This window comes from Erythranthe guttata, chromosome 7 (genome assembly GCF_056151865.1).
Source record: "Erythranthe guttata isolate IM_541 chromosome 7, IM_541, whole genome shotgun sequence".
In the NCBI taxonomy this organism is placed as follows: domain Eukaryota; kingdom Viridiplantae; phylum Streptophyta; class Magnoliopsida; order Lamiales; family Phrymaceae; genus Erythranthe; species Erythranthe guttata.
The window spans coordinates 12,642,884-12,659,572 of record NC_142539.1 but is presented as its reverse complement, the minus strand read 5'-3'; the positions used below and the strand labels follow the sequence as shown (position 1 = coordinate 12,659,572).

Below are 16,689 nucleotides of genomic sequence, written 5' to 3'. Positions count from 1 at the left end.
TGTGCGCATATTAAAACGACTATGCAATTACATAGCAAACAGATCAAGCTCTCTCTGTTTACACATAGAAGCTACAAAAAACGGACCAGTTTAACATAATTACACATATGAACAAACAGAGGCTCTGTTTACATCGACTTTTAGCACAAGAACGACTGGAAATTAGGATCGGATCATCAAAACCACACTACGGGCGAAAACATATACGTAACAAGCAAAAACAACAAAAAATTGAAAAATCGAAACGAACGTGATCATTTTAACCCTAAAACACATTACAGAATCGACAAAAAACTATTTTCGAAAATCAGTAGCAAAAAAACGAACCGTATGTTTGAATGTCCGTCGCCGTATGTGCAATTAACTTCCTCGTCTGTTTCAATCTCCGTCGCCGTCGCCGCCGCCACGTCTCCACCTCAGTCCCCGTTCCACATCTCCACGTCAGTCGCCGTTGACACAGTGATAACCAAAGCACAAAAAAAAAAACAGGGGTTTGAACAGAGGCGTGAAACGTGAACAAAAAGGCTTTTATAAAAGTGAGGGTGTTTTTGGAATTAAGAAAATATAAATTGGGTTAAAAATTACCTAGGGGGGTTTCTCTAATTATTTTTAAGAGGGGGTGTTTTCTTAACTCATTTTCCTAGATGGGGGGTCTTGCTAATTATCCATATACTTGGGTGCGTAAAGAGTGAAGACAAGAAAGAAGAAGATTGGTAAGAAAAGGAGAAGAAGGGGAAGTTGGGTGCTGGTTGGTCTTTCTTTCCATTACAAATTCAAATTCAATTTTAAATAAAAATAAAAATAAAAATAAAAATACATTTGATTAACTGTTGTTGCTTACCATACTATTCTCGTTATTACTAAGCTACCACTATTTGTAACCACTTGTCCTTTTTTACCTCTTTTGTTTTTTTATTATATTTTTTTTTCCCGTAAACTATTGTCAAATTACGAAAAAGCCACTCTTGTTTTTTGTAGTTACGGTTATCTCATTTAACTATGAATCTTTCTTATACGTTCATGAAATAAAATTGGAAATTTGACCCCAAAGTGGATCTCTCTTTCAATATCAAAAATACTCGTCACATCTACGAGAATTCGCAATACCGAGCATAAAACCTTATGATTTACGATTTAAATCTTACGATTCAATTTATTCATATCTATATAGATTCAAATGTTAAAATAAATCTTAAATATCAATTTATAATTTCTGGAAATCCACTTCCCTTACTGAAACAGTTTTGAAAATTGCAGAAGCACCCTACTCACTCCATCTTCCCAGCCGCTCCACCCAAATTGCAAATTTAACCCCAAAGTGGATCTCTCTTGAAAAATATGAAATATCCACCACCAACGCAGTATGCTTCGACTCCTCCTCAACTATAATCGTGTGTAACTCATTTATGAAAATTCGCAATTCCAAGTTTAAAATCTTATGATTTACGATTCAAAACTTACGATTCAATTCGTTCATGCCTAAGTCGATTCAAATGTTAAAAGAAAATCTTAAATATCAACAAATCGATCAAATTTTAAGATTTATGATTTATGAAAACTTTAATTTATTATATTATTTATAATAAACTTGTGATAATTACATTTTTTGTCCCTATATTATATACCATTTTTAATTTGGTCCTTAAACCGGAAATGCCCCCAAGTGGAGGTCAATTTGTAATTTCAAAAAATCCACCTCCCTGGCTTAAACAGTTCTGAAAATTGCAGAATCACCCTTATACTTACTCCATCTTCCTACCCGCTCCATCCAAATTGCAAATTTGACCCCAAAGTGGATCTCTCTTTCAATATCCAAAATATCCACCACATTTACGAGAATTCGCAACACCGAGCATAAAACCTTATGATTTACGATTCAAATTTTATGATTCAATTCATTCATATCTATGTCGATTCAAATGTTAAAATAAATCTTAAATATCAACAAATCGATCAATGTTTACGATTTTTGGTCCCTATATTATATACCTATTTCGCATCGCACGCACCGTCATTCAGGTAGCCTTTAACGGAAGGAAGAAATTTAACTCCTCATTAATCAGCTTTCGTTAACACAGAAACGAGTTTCTATTTTGACAATCATTTGTGCACCAGCAAATTCCCTTGTTTTTAAGGGAGTGGACCCCGCACCACCCTCCGTAGACAACTTCAAATCGTCACTTCCCATCGCCACATTCGACACAAATTTTACCTAATCGTAAAAATGCAACCTAAAAATCGATATATGAAAGTATGTCGAAAATACATAATACGATAAGTTCTCGTATTCACCCGAGGCACCCGGCACCGCGCATTGCGCGGTGCTCTACACTAGTATATATATATATATACACACGAGGGGAATGATTTGAACCTAAATCTTTACTATGATGATAAAACTGGTATCAACTCTCCTATTGAAGGTTGGTTATAATTGTTAGAGTATATTATATTATTAGATATTATAGGATATTAGGATTCTATTATGATTCGATTACCTAGATTAGTTAAGATTTAGTTATCTAGTCAAACTCTATTACCTCGTATTATTTCTCTATATATATTCCATGTAAATCAACCCATAACATAACGGGGTTTCTATTACGCATTATTATTTCTCTATTTCTCCTATTTTATTCTTACTATAATAATATGTATATTCTTTATTACCGGTTTATTATAATCTTGTTATTTCTTAATTGATGACGTCGTGCATATTAGTATTTTATTATTGAAGGACTGGGTAGGGATTCTGAGAGAGATAACGTATCTTTTAAAATATTTTTTATAAAAGATTAATTTTGATTGCTTAAGGGGAAAAAAGGCGAATATAATCTTAGATAAGTCTTTAATAAGATTCAACAATATACTGATTTTTGTTACAATATTTTCCTCGAATTTGCACAAAAAAAAGGGGTAATATGCTAGGAGCCCTTCATACAAAACCTAATTTGAACTAAGTTTAAATCCAATTTTTTAATTATATCCTTAGATTGAAATAATATATGACCCACATGCTTAATTTTTTTAATCCCTATCTTGCCCTTACACCCTAAATCTTATAACCCACATATTCACGTTTCTTCTCAGATCTATTTTTCCTCTTTATTCTTCTTCTCTCTCTGGTTCTCTATGTCTCGCTCTCTTGACTTATTTCTCTCGATCTCAAGATATCTCTCTCGCCACACTCCATCCCATGATTTGAGAGGAGGTGGTGGCTATGACGGTGGAATCGACTATGGTGTTGGAGGCGGTGGCATGGGGGGAGGGATGGTGATGGCGACGGCGGCGGCGGCGGTGAGCGGCGTTGGTCATGAGAATGGGGCTCGCTGGGCGGCGGCGCTCAGGGGCTGGGGGATGGTGTCGGTGGTGCTCGACGTTGTGAGGGGTAATGGCAGCGTGGTGACGTTGGTGTCACGGATTTAGGGTTTGGTGGAGGAGATCTACGGTTTGGTGGGGCAGATCTAAGATTTTTCGATTTCATGTCTATAGATATCTATGAGTATCTAGGGGTGTCTACGGTGTCTGGCGGCTAGGGTTCAAAGGAGGAATTATGGTTTTAAGAATACGTGACTACGGATTACTATAGTTTCCTACGAGTGCCTATACATGACTACGGAATACTACGGTTTCCTACGGATTTCTATAGAATACTACGGCCGAAACAATTAAAAAATCACAATTTCCAATATTATGTAGAAAAAAAGGGAAAAAATACGAAAATGCAAAAAAAAAAAAATTGTTCTACGAAAGAAAATAATAAGAAAAATGCTAGATGCGAAAATAAAAATGTTAAATGCAGAATGAAAAAATGATAAATGCAGTTTAAATATTACTTGGTGCATATTTCATTTTTTGTATGTGGGGGCATTTTTTGAATTAAATTTATAAAGAATGTGAAGCAAATATTTAGTTAGAGATTAAATTCTGAGCGGATGAGCCGATATTTAATATAAATCGGATTCCACTAATTTTTTGACATGTGGCACTTTTAAGTTTTAACTCTTAATAAATCACGCTATTATAATTAGGGTTAGAGGTTTTCTTTTTGGCTGCGGCTATATGCAATACTCATTCCACTTGTGCAAGACCAAATTAAAGAAAGATTCCAAAAGATTCTATTTTATTAAGATGGAATGACAAGTATGCCCATAAATTAAATTGGCTTTTTTTTCTCATGCAAGACCAAATACAAATAATGAGAAAAAAACAAAAATCGACACCAAGGTGTCGAAAAACTATGCTACAAATTGACACTTAAGCGTCGAATTTCATAGGTAAAAATCGACATTGACATGTCAAATTTATAGCACAAATTCAAATGTCGAATTTTATACCTCAAAATCGACATCTAAATGTCGATTTTTACCTGTAAAATTCGACCTGTACATGTCGAATTCGTTTGCGCGGGATTTTTTTTGGAAAATCGATATTCTAGCTAAAAAACCCATAAATGCATACATTCTTGGGTTCTTCCATCGTAGAATCTTCTATTTTGATGTCTTCTGACTCCAAACTTGCCATCTTTGTAAGATTTGTTGAGTTTTGATGATTTTGAATTTCTAGGTTTTGTGGGTTAATGGAGGAGGAAGGAGAAAAGTCTTGTGGGTTTTGCAAGATGGAGAAGATGAGAGTTGGTCTTGTGGTTTTGTGGTCTTGTGGTTTTGTGGTCTTGTGATAGGGTTTTTTGTGTTTTTGAATTTTTGGTCTTGTATATTTAGAATTTTTTATTTTTTTAATAACTAAGGGTATTATAGTATTTATACATTGAAAATTTTAATTTGGTCTTGCACAAGTGGAAGTAGTCTTGCATATAGCCGCAGCCTTTCTTTTTTCCTTTTTCTTTTTTTTTTCCAATTATTAGAATAATAATTATATTTTTATTTAAATTATCCACGTGTCAATCATCCTATGGCATCCGATTTTCCTATTAGAACAGACCATCCGGTCTTAATTTGCACCTATTTAGTTAGACTTGTCATTTAATTCTAATAAATTTTGTCACTAGGGGCCTATTATATCTTAAAGCCCCAAAAAAAAAAAAGTGATTTTGAACAAAATCATTTTCGTCACTAAATTTTCCTCGTAACAAAACATAATAGGAGATTTCACAATTTCATGATTTTCTTTTCCTTTGTATTTTCACTTTTTATATTTTAACGATTCAGTCAGAGCCTAGGTATATTTGTTCTTCTCTCTGTCTCCAATGGTACATAAAATTTTGGTCCTATACCTAACTTTTAAATCACGATAACCAAGTTTTTTGCCAATATTTCTTTGGCATGAGTAATTAACAAAAACATTTCGTAGGAATGAAGTCCCAATTGAAATCGCCCCAGTTCATCTCTAAGGAGATTTTATTGGAAAAGCCGTCAAGTATGTAGCATGGATACAGAAACGATGATGCGTGGAAACGGAAAATGAATACGGGAAAACGGCGTGTCCCAAAAATGGGAATACGAATGTTTGGGGAAAAGGTGTAAATATTAAAACTAAAGGGGTATATTAATAAAAAATGCTATATAAATATATATAAATTTTTAGTCATATATAATTATTTTTATACATTTTTCATACATATATATTCAGAATATATTTTACTATCAACTACCAACTTGCAATTGATTATCAGACCATGTAAGTAATTAAGGAAGCACAAAAAATATTTGAAAATTAACTATTCAAACATGTTTTTATCTTTTTAGAAATTCCAAAATGGTCCATAAAAAGCCCAACTGGTGTCCTCGGGTATCAGACACAAAACGTGTCCGAAACGCAAAAATATTAGGGTTAAATACAAAAACATCCATGTACTATGAACTTTGTATCTTATACCCCATGTACTACACATAAATACAAAAATCCCCCTCACATACATTATTTCCAAAATATTACGAAAATACCCCTACATATATATATATATATATATATATATATATATATATATATATATATATATATATATATATATATATATATATATATATATATATATATATATATATATATATATATATATATATATATATATATATATATAAAGTTCGAGTCATTTTCTACTATATATTTTACCATTTTCAATCAATTTTACGTGGAAAATTTTGGTATTTATATTTTTTTCTCCAAAACATCTAATTGCTTAGATTTTTTTAATTTTCTGAATAAAACCTTTTATTTTTGTCATTTAGGGTTTCTTCATTTTTTTTTTCTTACATGTCTTCCGATAGTTCTAACATCCTAAGATTACAAAAATCTTTACAATCCTATGATTGTTGAGAATTTGAACTACCGGAAGACATTTAAGAAAAAAATGAAGAAATTCAAACTGACAAAAATAAAATCTTTTATTCAGAAAAAAAAAAACAAATCTAAGTTATTAAATGTTTTGGAGAAAAAAAAAATAAACTATCAAAATTTCCCAAGTAAAATTGACCGAAAATGTTAAAAACTATAGTGAAAATGGCTCAAACAAACCCTTATATTTATAGGCTTAGCATGGATATTTCCGTCAGATTTTGAAAAAATATATGAGTAGGAGGGTTTTTGTATTTATATGTAGTACGGGTGGCTTTGTATTTAATCCAAAATATTATAAAGTTGAAGTTTATGCGCTACATAAACCGTTTGAAGGTGGGTCTTCCACTCTGCTTATACAATAATTCTATTTGCACTAAAATTGGGAGACATTTGCACTATTTTATTTTTTTATTTTTTTAATAATACAATTATATTTTGTAGTATTAAACTTATCATGCTAGGATTAAACTTTCATGTGACAACTAAAGACTTGTAGTTTTATAGCAATTTATTTTCCCATTTCATTGAGCATTGGATTCTCTAACGTGTTAGGATTAAACTTTAATGCCAAGACTTGTAGTTTTAAAATGGTTTAATTTCCACTCTGCTTATACAATAATTCTTGCTTTCACTTGCATTTAATTAATTAACACAAAAACTCTAATGTCAAATAACTTAATATTGTTTTATATCTAGTGGTACTTTCTTTGAGACTTAGTCAAAATTGTATTTGAACTTGTCAATAAACACCATTGACTTTGTACATTATTAGTATAACATGTGACAAAGAACCTCATTATAATTCTTACCAAACAAATTAAGCAAAGTAGAAAAGATTGAATCATTATGTCTGTGATACCAGTGTTACCAGAATTTCATGGTATGTATTATATTACGATATTCACAAAACTAATTCTTTCTTTTCTTTTCTTTCTCATTATGTATATATATATATATGTGTGTGTGTGTGTGTGTGTGTGTGTGTGTGTGTGTGTGTGTGAGTATAATGAAAATTTAGTATATATTGCTTAAATCTGCAGAATTCAGCAGAATGGAAACAAGAGAGGCACCACCTGCACATTTGTTGGTCAAGATTGAATCATTCTCCTTATTTGAAAAGTATCAAATTGAGAAATACGAAACTAAGGAATTTTCGGCTGGCGAATATAAGTGGTATTGTGTATATATGCTAACGCATTGAGTATTGGAGATATTAATAGTAAATGATACATTTCACTAACAGTTCAAGTTTTTTGTCATTTAACATGGTATCAGAGCCAGACCAAATGAAAGGTCCTGAGTTCGAATCCCACCGCCACCCATTTCAATTATTTCAAGTGCAAGGCTTCAAATATAATTCGACTGCACTTAAGCTTAATTATTGGATATATTATAATATTAAATGATATATTTCACTAACAACTTAAGCTTAATGCATATATTGCGAAATTGTTGCTTGATAATATCAAAAAGTAATGAAAGATGATTGAACTTGTACAGGAAACTAATAATATATCCTAATGGAGACGACAACGTCAGAAAAGATAGCGGCTATGTTTCTGTATATTTGGCTATGGTAGACACATGTTCTCAACCTGTCGAGGTCAATGCTGTCTTCACTATATTTCTCTTTAATCATATTTCCGGCAAATATCTTTCTTCACTAGGTACTATTCTTGTTCTCTAGCTAATTACAATTGAACTATATATGATGACAATTTGTTTACTTAAGTTACAAAATAAGTAGTCGGGACTAGAGAAATTCTATTAATTTAGAGAATCATTAAATTATCAAGTTAATAATTTAACACGTTTTTACCAAGTCGGGACCGAGACCAAACTATTATATAATCAAGGTTATTTGTTTATCGAGGTTCTATTGTATATATATGGGCAGGAAGAACAAGACGTTTCATAGGAATGAAGTCCAAATGGGGATTTTCAAAATTTATATCAAAGGAAAGTCTGACAGATCCATCAAATGGATATGTAATCGGTGACAAGTCATGTGTGTTTGGCGCTGAGGTTTTTGTGACTAAAAAAGAAGCAATCACTCAATTTGTGTCTTCAAGAAATGTTGACATTCCTTACAAACGTGATTGGATTATTCCAAACTACTCCAAAATTGAACAATTTTGGGGATCGGAGGAATTCGGTGCTGGAGGCGGAAAATGGTACTATGCTTTTTTTATTTTATTTATTTTGGAACTATGTGTGTTATATCCCTGCACTTATTCCATTGTTGACATGAGTACTTCTGTTGATAAATGAAGGAAGATCAGTCTTTACCCGAAAGGAATAGTTGTTGGCACCCATGTCGACATCTGTGTGTGGTATTACGGTCGTGAAAGAGTGCAAGCATGTTTTACTGTACGTATCAAAGACCAGATTTTTGATAATGAATACGAGAAATCAATTCGTAAGTTACAAAACATAAGGGTTCGTAATTGTTGTGGATATTCCTACTTGAATCTCTCTCATCAAATACTATATTTGTTTTTCTTGTAGGAGATGGCTTGTTTACGACTTCCTCCAGAATTTGGGGACTGTATGATTTAATTGAGATTGAAACTATGAATGATCCTAAAAAGGGATTCATTGTGAATGACTCTTGTCTTCTGCAACTTGAAATCTCATCTGTCAAATATGTGGCAAAATAATCACATTATAATCAGGAGAAAATACATTATATATATTTATATTTATTAACTGCACAACATTCATCTCTCTCTCTCTCTCTCTCTCTCTCTCTCTCTCTCTCTCTCTCTCTCTCTCTCTCTCTCTCTCTCTCTCTCCTTAATCCAAAAACCCTTATTCCTTCCTTACCTCATTTTCTTTTCTTTTTCTCTCTATTTTTCCCATTTCTTTCTCAATTTCCAGCCTCCGACCACCGTATTCAGCCCACGGCCACCCTGATCCGCTCACCTAACAGTCTACAGCCGAGATCCGTCCACGTCCGGCCTCCGACCACCGGAATCAGCCACCGCCGCGCAGATCCGTCCACCATTTACTTTGTTTTGACATAAACCGAGGTCATTAACCCATTCGCCGGTTTCCGGGTTTCGCCCGGTTGAACCGGGTTTCAGTCATTTGACCCTGGTTTTTGATTTTTCCGGTTTTGGAGCTCAAACCGGACCGCCTTGTCGCCGGGTTGCGGTCGAACCGGTCCGACCGGCCGGTCCGGTCCGGTTCTTACAACATTGATTTAGACAACAAAATAAAAGCAAAACTTCGATTAGGGTAAAAAAATATAGGGAAAATTGTAGTTTTGATCCTCTAAGTTGGCTTATTTAGGAATTTAGTCATCTAACTTATCATGTTTAAGTTTTACATGCAATAACTTTGCAAATATAGTATTTTTAGTCCTATTTGGCAAGATTTTAATTTTATGACGCGACAAATAAACTTAACATGTTTTTCTTATATGAACGCTTGGAAATTTATAAATTCAACATGTAACTTACCATTGGTAGAACTTTAATAATGCGATACGACACATATATAAACCAAATTAGAAGAGCATGCAATTATATTTTGAAGTGTCCATATAAATAAATTTCTGCGAGTTTGTTAGGTACATCATTAAACAACGGCTAAAATTCAAAGTTTGTGTGAAATAGAACTAAAATTATTTTGGTTTGTGTAGAAATGACGAAACACATAATAAAGAAGATGAATTGTGTCTTGTATTTCATCAATGAGTGCTTATACATTTATATACACACAAGAGAGAAACAATAAAAGGAAGAAACTAATTACACCTAATCAAATCCCTAATCAAATCACTAATTAAGACTTGATTGAATCTAATCAAATCACTAATCAAATCACTAATTAAGACTTGATTGAATCTAATCAAATAACCTAATTAAGGCTAAACTAAATCAAAAATGAATATATATTATATTCTTCTAACACCCCCAGTCAAGTTAGAAGTGGTATTGATATATTAAAAACACCCAACTTGCGAACTAATCGTCGATAAGCTTCACCGCCAAGTGGTTTCGTAGAAATATCTGCCAGTTGATAACTTGAACGTAGGTATGAGGGAGCAATGAGACCTGCCTGAATTTTTTCTCGAACAGAATGACAATCAATCTCAATGTGCTTGGTGCGTTCATGAAAGACAAGATTGTCTGCAATGTGTATAGCAGCTTGGCTATCACAATGAATTGGAATTGGTTGAGAGTGGTTGAAACCGAGATCCGTTAGAACATATTTTAACCACTGTAACTCACACGTAAGTACAGCGAGAGAACGATATTCGGCTTCGGCAGAAGAACGAGAAACGGTTGGTTGTTCATTAGTTTTCCAAGAAATAGGACTAGAACCTAACATGGTGAAATAACCAGTGGTAGACCGACGAGTGGTAGGACAACCAGCCCAATCAGAGTCGGCATATCCTACTAGAGTGAGAGAACTAGATGCAGAAAGGAATAAACCTTTACCAACAGTACCTTTAAGATAACGAAGGATTCGATTGGCAGCATCAAGATGAGTAGAATGCGGATTTTTTTTGCATGAATTGACTAAGAGTATTTACCGCATATTGAATGTCAGGTCGTGTTACAGTGAGATATAGCAGACGCCCTATGAGACGTCGATAGATTGATGGATCGGGAAGAGGAGTCCCATCATGTGGACGTAAACGAAGATGTGGTTCCATTGGAAAATCAGACGGACGAGAACCAGTCATCCCGGAATCAGATAAGATGTCTAGAGTATACTTGCGTTGACATAAAAAAAATGCCTTGTTTAGAACGAGATACTTCAATACCCAAAAAGTATCGAAGATTACCAAGATCTTTTATGGAAAAAGAATTGGCAAGAAATTTTTTGATATCGGAAATAGCATCATCATTATTTCCTGTAATGATAATATCATCAACGTAGACGAGTATAAAAATGGATGTCTTATTACGAATATATGTAAAAAGACTGTAGTCTGAAATTGATTGATGAAAGCCTCGACTAATAAGAGTGGTTGAGAATTTGGAGAACCATTGACGAGATGCTTGTTTAAGACCATATTGATTTCTTTAATTTACATACACGAGTCTCCCCTTTGTGAGAGAAGCCAGGGGGGGAGTTTCATATAGACCTCTTCATTAAGATCTCCTTGAAGAAATGCATTGTTAACATCAAGTTGGTGGATGGACCAACTTTTAATGGCAGTAATTGAGAGTAGGAGAGGTACAATAACTAGTTTTGCCACAGGTGCGAAGGTATCATGATAATCAATTCCTTCAATTTGAGTGTAACCTTTGGCAACTAGACGAGCTTTATATCGATCAATTGAACCATCTGACCGATATTTAATTTTGAAGACCCATTTACAACCAATGGGTGACTTGCAGGGTGGAATTTGACATAAGGACCAAGTGTTATTTGATTCTAGAGATCGAATTTCCTTGGCCATTGCATCACGCCATTCAATTGATTTTATGGCTTGACAATATGATCGCGGCTCTTGATTCTTAATGACATTTATGAGAAAGGCTCGATGCGAATGACTAGAATTACGGAAAGAAATATAATTTGCAAGTGGAAAATCAGTGGATAGTGAAATATGATTACAAATATAATCATTGAGACGCTTTGGTTGGTGACGGATGCGTTGAGGGTAATTACGAACAATTGTTGTAGAAGGTGAATCAGAAGATGGTGTGCCATCGGAAATAGATGGAGAATTAGTTGAACCATCAAGTTGAGAAGGTGAGGAAGGAGATTCGGAAATAGAGGGAGAATTTATTGAATCATGAAGTTGAGAGGGTAAGGAAGCAGATGGTGGCGAGTCATCCAAACTCATAGTTTCATTATGAGGAATAGAATCACCCGAAGGGGGGTCGATGAGTGGTATAGGGTAGTCAAAAGTCCTATTATTATTGATCGGAGTAATTGAAATTAGATCTTGTAAAGATGAATTTGCAAGATCATGATGTGGAAAAATTAACTCATGAAATATGATGTAACACCCAGTATTTTCGGTAAAATAATTTTTACCACCTTTATGTGCATATTTGTGAAATTAGAATTTATAATAATTCTTGCATGGTTAGTATTTACGTGAATTAGGTAATTATGTGAAATACATAATTATGTGATTATGTGAATTATGTGATTATGTGAATTATGTGGTTATGTGAATTATGTGATTATGTGAATTATGTGCTTGGGTAATAATTCGAGATATTATGTCAAAATAAATAATTTTCATAAACTAGGGTTTTATTCTTGCATATGAATTTTAAATGAGCATTTCATCATATTTATGCATGCAAAAAATTTTAGAAAATAAATTTTCTCATGCATTTTAGGATTTTTAATTAATTTAGAAAATTAGAAAAATCCTCCCCACATTCTCTTGAATTTTCGGACATCACACACACACACATGATTTTAAATTTTGCATATTAATTGGTAGAAAAACATGCATTAGTGTGGTTGTACTTTGAGCATAGAAAGAAATACTCAAGCCTAGCCCCCTACCCTATAGACTAGGCATGTTTTTCACTCCACTTTAAGTAAGACCAAAGGTCTTCTTCTTCTCCCTTCCTTCTTCATTTCGGCAGCCATACCCCCACCACCATAGCCACCATTTTCTCAAGCTTGAACCACCCAAGAACCACCACCACTCCTATTTTCGAAAATTGCAAAATCACCCCCATAAAAAGATGTATTTTCCTTTCTTCTCCATTGGCTTTGAACTCTCCAAAAACTCTATAAATACCTCCCATGCCCAAGATCAAAATGCACTCTCAAACTCTAATCTTACTATCCTTAAGTTCAAAGTCTCCTTCTATTTCAATAGAAGAAGAATTTTCGGCCAAGGCTAAGTAAGTTTCCTCTTCCACTTCTTTTCTTATTCTTTTCCGAAAGAGCAAGGCTCTTCTTCATCCAAGTTATTTTGTTCTCCTTCTTCTTTTCTTAATACCTAATCTAACTCTTAATCTCTTCTTGTATTAGAGAGAAAAGAGCTAACAAATCCTTCCCCTAAAGAGAGAGGTGAGAATTCTTGAATTCTTGCTCAAACATGCAACACCACTAGTATTTTCATTTTTATGTGTTTTTATTGTTTATCTTTGCATATTATGTGATTATATGTTTTAGATGATGATTGCATGTTAGTTTTTTGAAAAGATAACTTTGTTCTTGAAGTTCTATGATTTTTCGAAAATTTGGGGAAAAATGCTTAAACTTCTTATTTGGCTTAATTAGTGCTTTGCATGTGTTAATCTAGTGCTTGATTGATGATTTGTGAAAAGAAAATGAATTTTTGGCCTAGCCATGAAACTTTCGGATTTTTGGGGGAAAAATGCTTAAATTGCTTATTTGGCTTAATTAGTGCCTTGCATGTGTTAATCTAGTATTTGATTGATGATTTGTGAAAAGAAAATGAATTTTTGACTTAACTAAGGAACTTTCGAATTTTTGGGGTAAAATGATTAAAATTGCTTATGTGGTTTATTTTGTATCTTGCATGTGTTGATCTTGTGTTGATTGTTGTTTTAAGGCCTTGCATGTTAAGATTGGTGATTGATTGTTGATCTAAGGTCTTGAATGTTAGGATCTAGTGATTGATGGTTGATCTGAAGTCTTGCATGTTAAGATCTAGTGTTTTCTATGTAAAATGGTGAAAGAACTAAGAATTTGTGCTAACTTGATTTAGATTACTCTTGCATGTGAAGATCTAGTGTATTTACTTGAATAAATGTAAAGATGGAAGTCTTGAATTTGATTGTTGTAAAGATGCTAGATTTAGTGAACTTTTGATGTTAGATCGTATTTGTATGTTAAGATTTCGGTTACTTTATGTTTTATGGCTAAATGATTTTGTGAAATTTTATGTGTATTTTCTATGTGCTCTTGCTTGCTTATGTGAATCATTGGGTGTGAGGATGAGAGAAGGGTAAGTAGAAGGGTGCATGTGTGGGTGCATTAGTGTCATGAAATTTTAAAAGATAAAACTATGTTGGAAAGTCCTTCGAGGTTACGGTAAATTTCCCGGGTACGGCGAGTCGGTACCGTAGGGCCTAGGGGTGGTTTGATCCCACGTAGATAGACATGATTCGATGTATATATGAGGTTATTTACCGGTAACCTAGATTGACTCTTCCGAGGGATTCCCGATGATTTTTCATGTCATGCATGTTGCATTATGGTGTTGAGGATATAGATGGGAAAATCTCACTCTATGGTCTTGGGATCGTTGATACGCGTAAAACCTACGTATGAAAAACCGCAAGTGTACAGTATCGCGTTTTGTAGAATAGTGAATTCCAGATATCGATCCACAGGGAATTAAGTTCCTAAATCTACCAAGTACCGTAATTATACTATCCTAAACTTTATCTAGACGATCGAAAGGGATGAGAAAAATGAAACTAAAAAGAAACAATAAATAATAAAAACAACGGTCCGCCAGTAAAAGCAAGGAATTCCGACGCGTGATGGCTTCTAGGGTAAAATCCACCAGTGTACTATCGATAAAGATCTACAAATCCGAATCTAATGTCAATTCTACATTCGCTAACCCAGACACTAAAGTACCCTAACCCCCGTCTCCAGTGTAGTTAGATTCTACCCACAGATCCGACGTCTCCGTTCAGAACCTGATATTAGGAGAGCATTTAGGTCAAGTCCTTAAGGGCTACCCGAGGTGCATCACGTCTCTGTTTCCATAACCCTGGCTATGTTTTCCTAAAATCAAACGAGAAATCCTCTCTCGAGTTCATTCCCATTTATAATCAATTCAACTGTTGACCAAACAATCGAAAGCATTTAATACAGGAAAACATAAACAGAATCAAAGAACGACAAATAGATCACAGATCTGGAAATCAAAATCAATATATACGAGGTTTCATTTTCCTAAAAGAAAATGCTCAGTTCATTACAAACATAGCATCCAAATGACGAACACGAGAAATCATAAACTAAACGTAAAGAAAAAGCTTATGAAAACCCGAGTCGAAACCCTCGTCGAAGCTTCCCGCGAAGAACTGTCGAAAACCGTAAAAAATCGAAGTTGAAATGAAGAATGAAAGGGTCTTTCTATTTATAGTGAAATGCAAAGCTTCCTCAAGAAGCTTTGCAAAATAAAATATCTTTCTCAAAAGGCGTGCCCAGATCGCGATCCAGGAATGTGGATCGCGATCTGGATCTTTACCCATTTCAGCTCTGTCAGACCCCCCATATCGCGATCCGACATCCTGGATCGCGATCTGGATCTTGACCCATTTCAGCTCTGTCAGACCCCCCAGATCGCGATCCGACTTCCTGGATCGCGATCTGGATCTTCAACCATTTCAGCTCTGTAAGACCCCCCAGATCGCGATCCAGAAAGGCTGGATCGCGATCTGGGCTTCTGCGCCATCTTCAAACACTGTTTTGACCATTTTTTAGCCCGAATTTGACAATTTTGCATTTCACAAAAGTTGTAGATATTGAAGTTAGCTTTCTAAGGCTACTTGAATCAGCTCAATCGGAGGTCGTACACAAAAGTTATGCTGGAAATACGAAAAAGTGACACAATCCGCGAGAATGCACTTTTGCACGTGTTTGGTTTGATTTTCGGCTTCGCTTCCAAAATTGTTTCGAATCGGAAAAAATAGCTTATCTTTACCTAAAATATAAATAAAACAAAAACAACATAATATATACAAATAAAGCCGAAAACTCGGACGAACAAAGACCAAAACTCGAAGAATTGATAAGTGAAAATCATGCAAAATGAACACTTATCAATCGTAGGGTTATAAAGGTGGGAAATTCTCATTCTATAATCTTCAATACGTGTCATGGCATAGGGTTATAAAGGTGGGATATTCTCACTCTATGGTCTTGGGATCATAGGGTTATAAATGTGGGAATTATCTCACTCTATGCGTGTGGCAATTATGTGATGAAGAACGCCGACGAAAAAGGGAAGTATATGATTGTTTTACTTTATGTTGCATGTTCATGTATAAGATATATGTATGTATATATATATAGATATATGTATGCTCTATGTGTTATGTGTATTCGATAATATTTCAAGATTCTCATTGAGTCCTCAAAGGCTCATATAGGTGTTGTATGTTTGTAGGTATACCCGATTTGGAGCCCGAGGAGTGAAGTTGGGAATCGAGCTCGAGAATCGGAAGGAGATCGTATGTAGGGGTTGTGGATTGTGTTGGCTCTTAATTTAGTTATGTGGTTCTATTTGTATAATATGCTTGTAAAAACTTTTGATATGGTTTTAGGTATTTTCTACCGTTCGCTTCCTCCGATCGGTGGGAATTATTAAAAGACGATATGTGTAATAGTAATTAGGATTACCCCATTTTGGATAATTAATCGGTAATCCGTAGTCTTTTGTAAACGAAAGCAAATTTTCACTATCTATAT

General features: G+C 34.3%; 1 protein-coding gene and 1 long non-coding RNA gene across 2 annotated transcripts; both read left to right on the top strand.

Annotated features, from left to right (window-relative positions):
• The first annotated feature begins 7,071 nt into the window (after positions 1 to 7,071).
• On the top strand, positions 7,072 to 9,323 carry LOC148769727 (uncharacterized). Its single transcript, XM_088820311.1, has 6 exons — positions 7,072 to 7,177; positions 7,338 to 7,470; positions 7,798 to 7,964; positions 8,195 to 8,471; positions 8,571 to 8,716; positions 9,178 to 9,323. Exons 1-6 carry the CDS (start codon positions 7,144 to 7,146, stop codon positions 9,321 to 9,323), a joined length of 903 nt encoding a protein of 300 aa, XP_088676437.1. The 5' UTR covers positions 7,072 to 7,143.
• A 3,497-nt stretch (positions 9,324 to 12,820) lies between these two features.
• Positions 12,821 to 16,689, top strand: LOC148769726 (uncharacterized). The gene is made up of 3 exons (XR_016032050.1): positions 12,821 to 13,133; positions 13,264 to 13,302; positions 16,388 to 16,689. It is a non-coding gene; the product is annotated as an uncharacterized LOC148769726 (long non-coding RNA).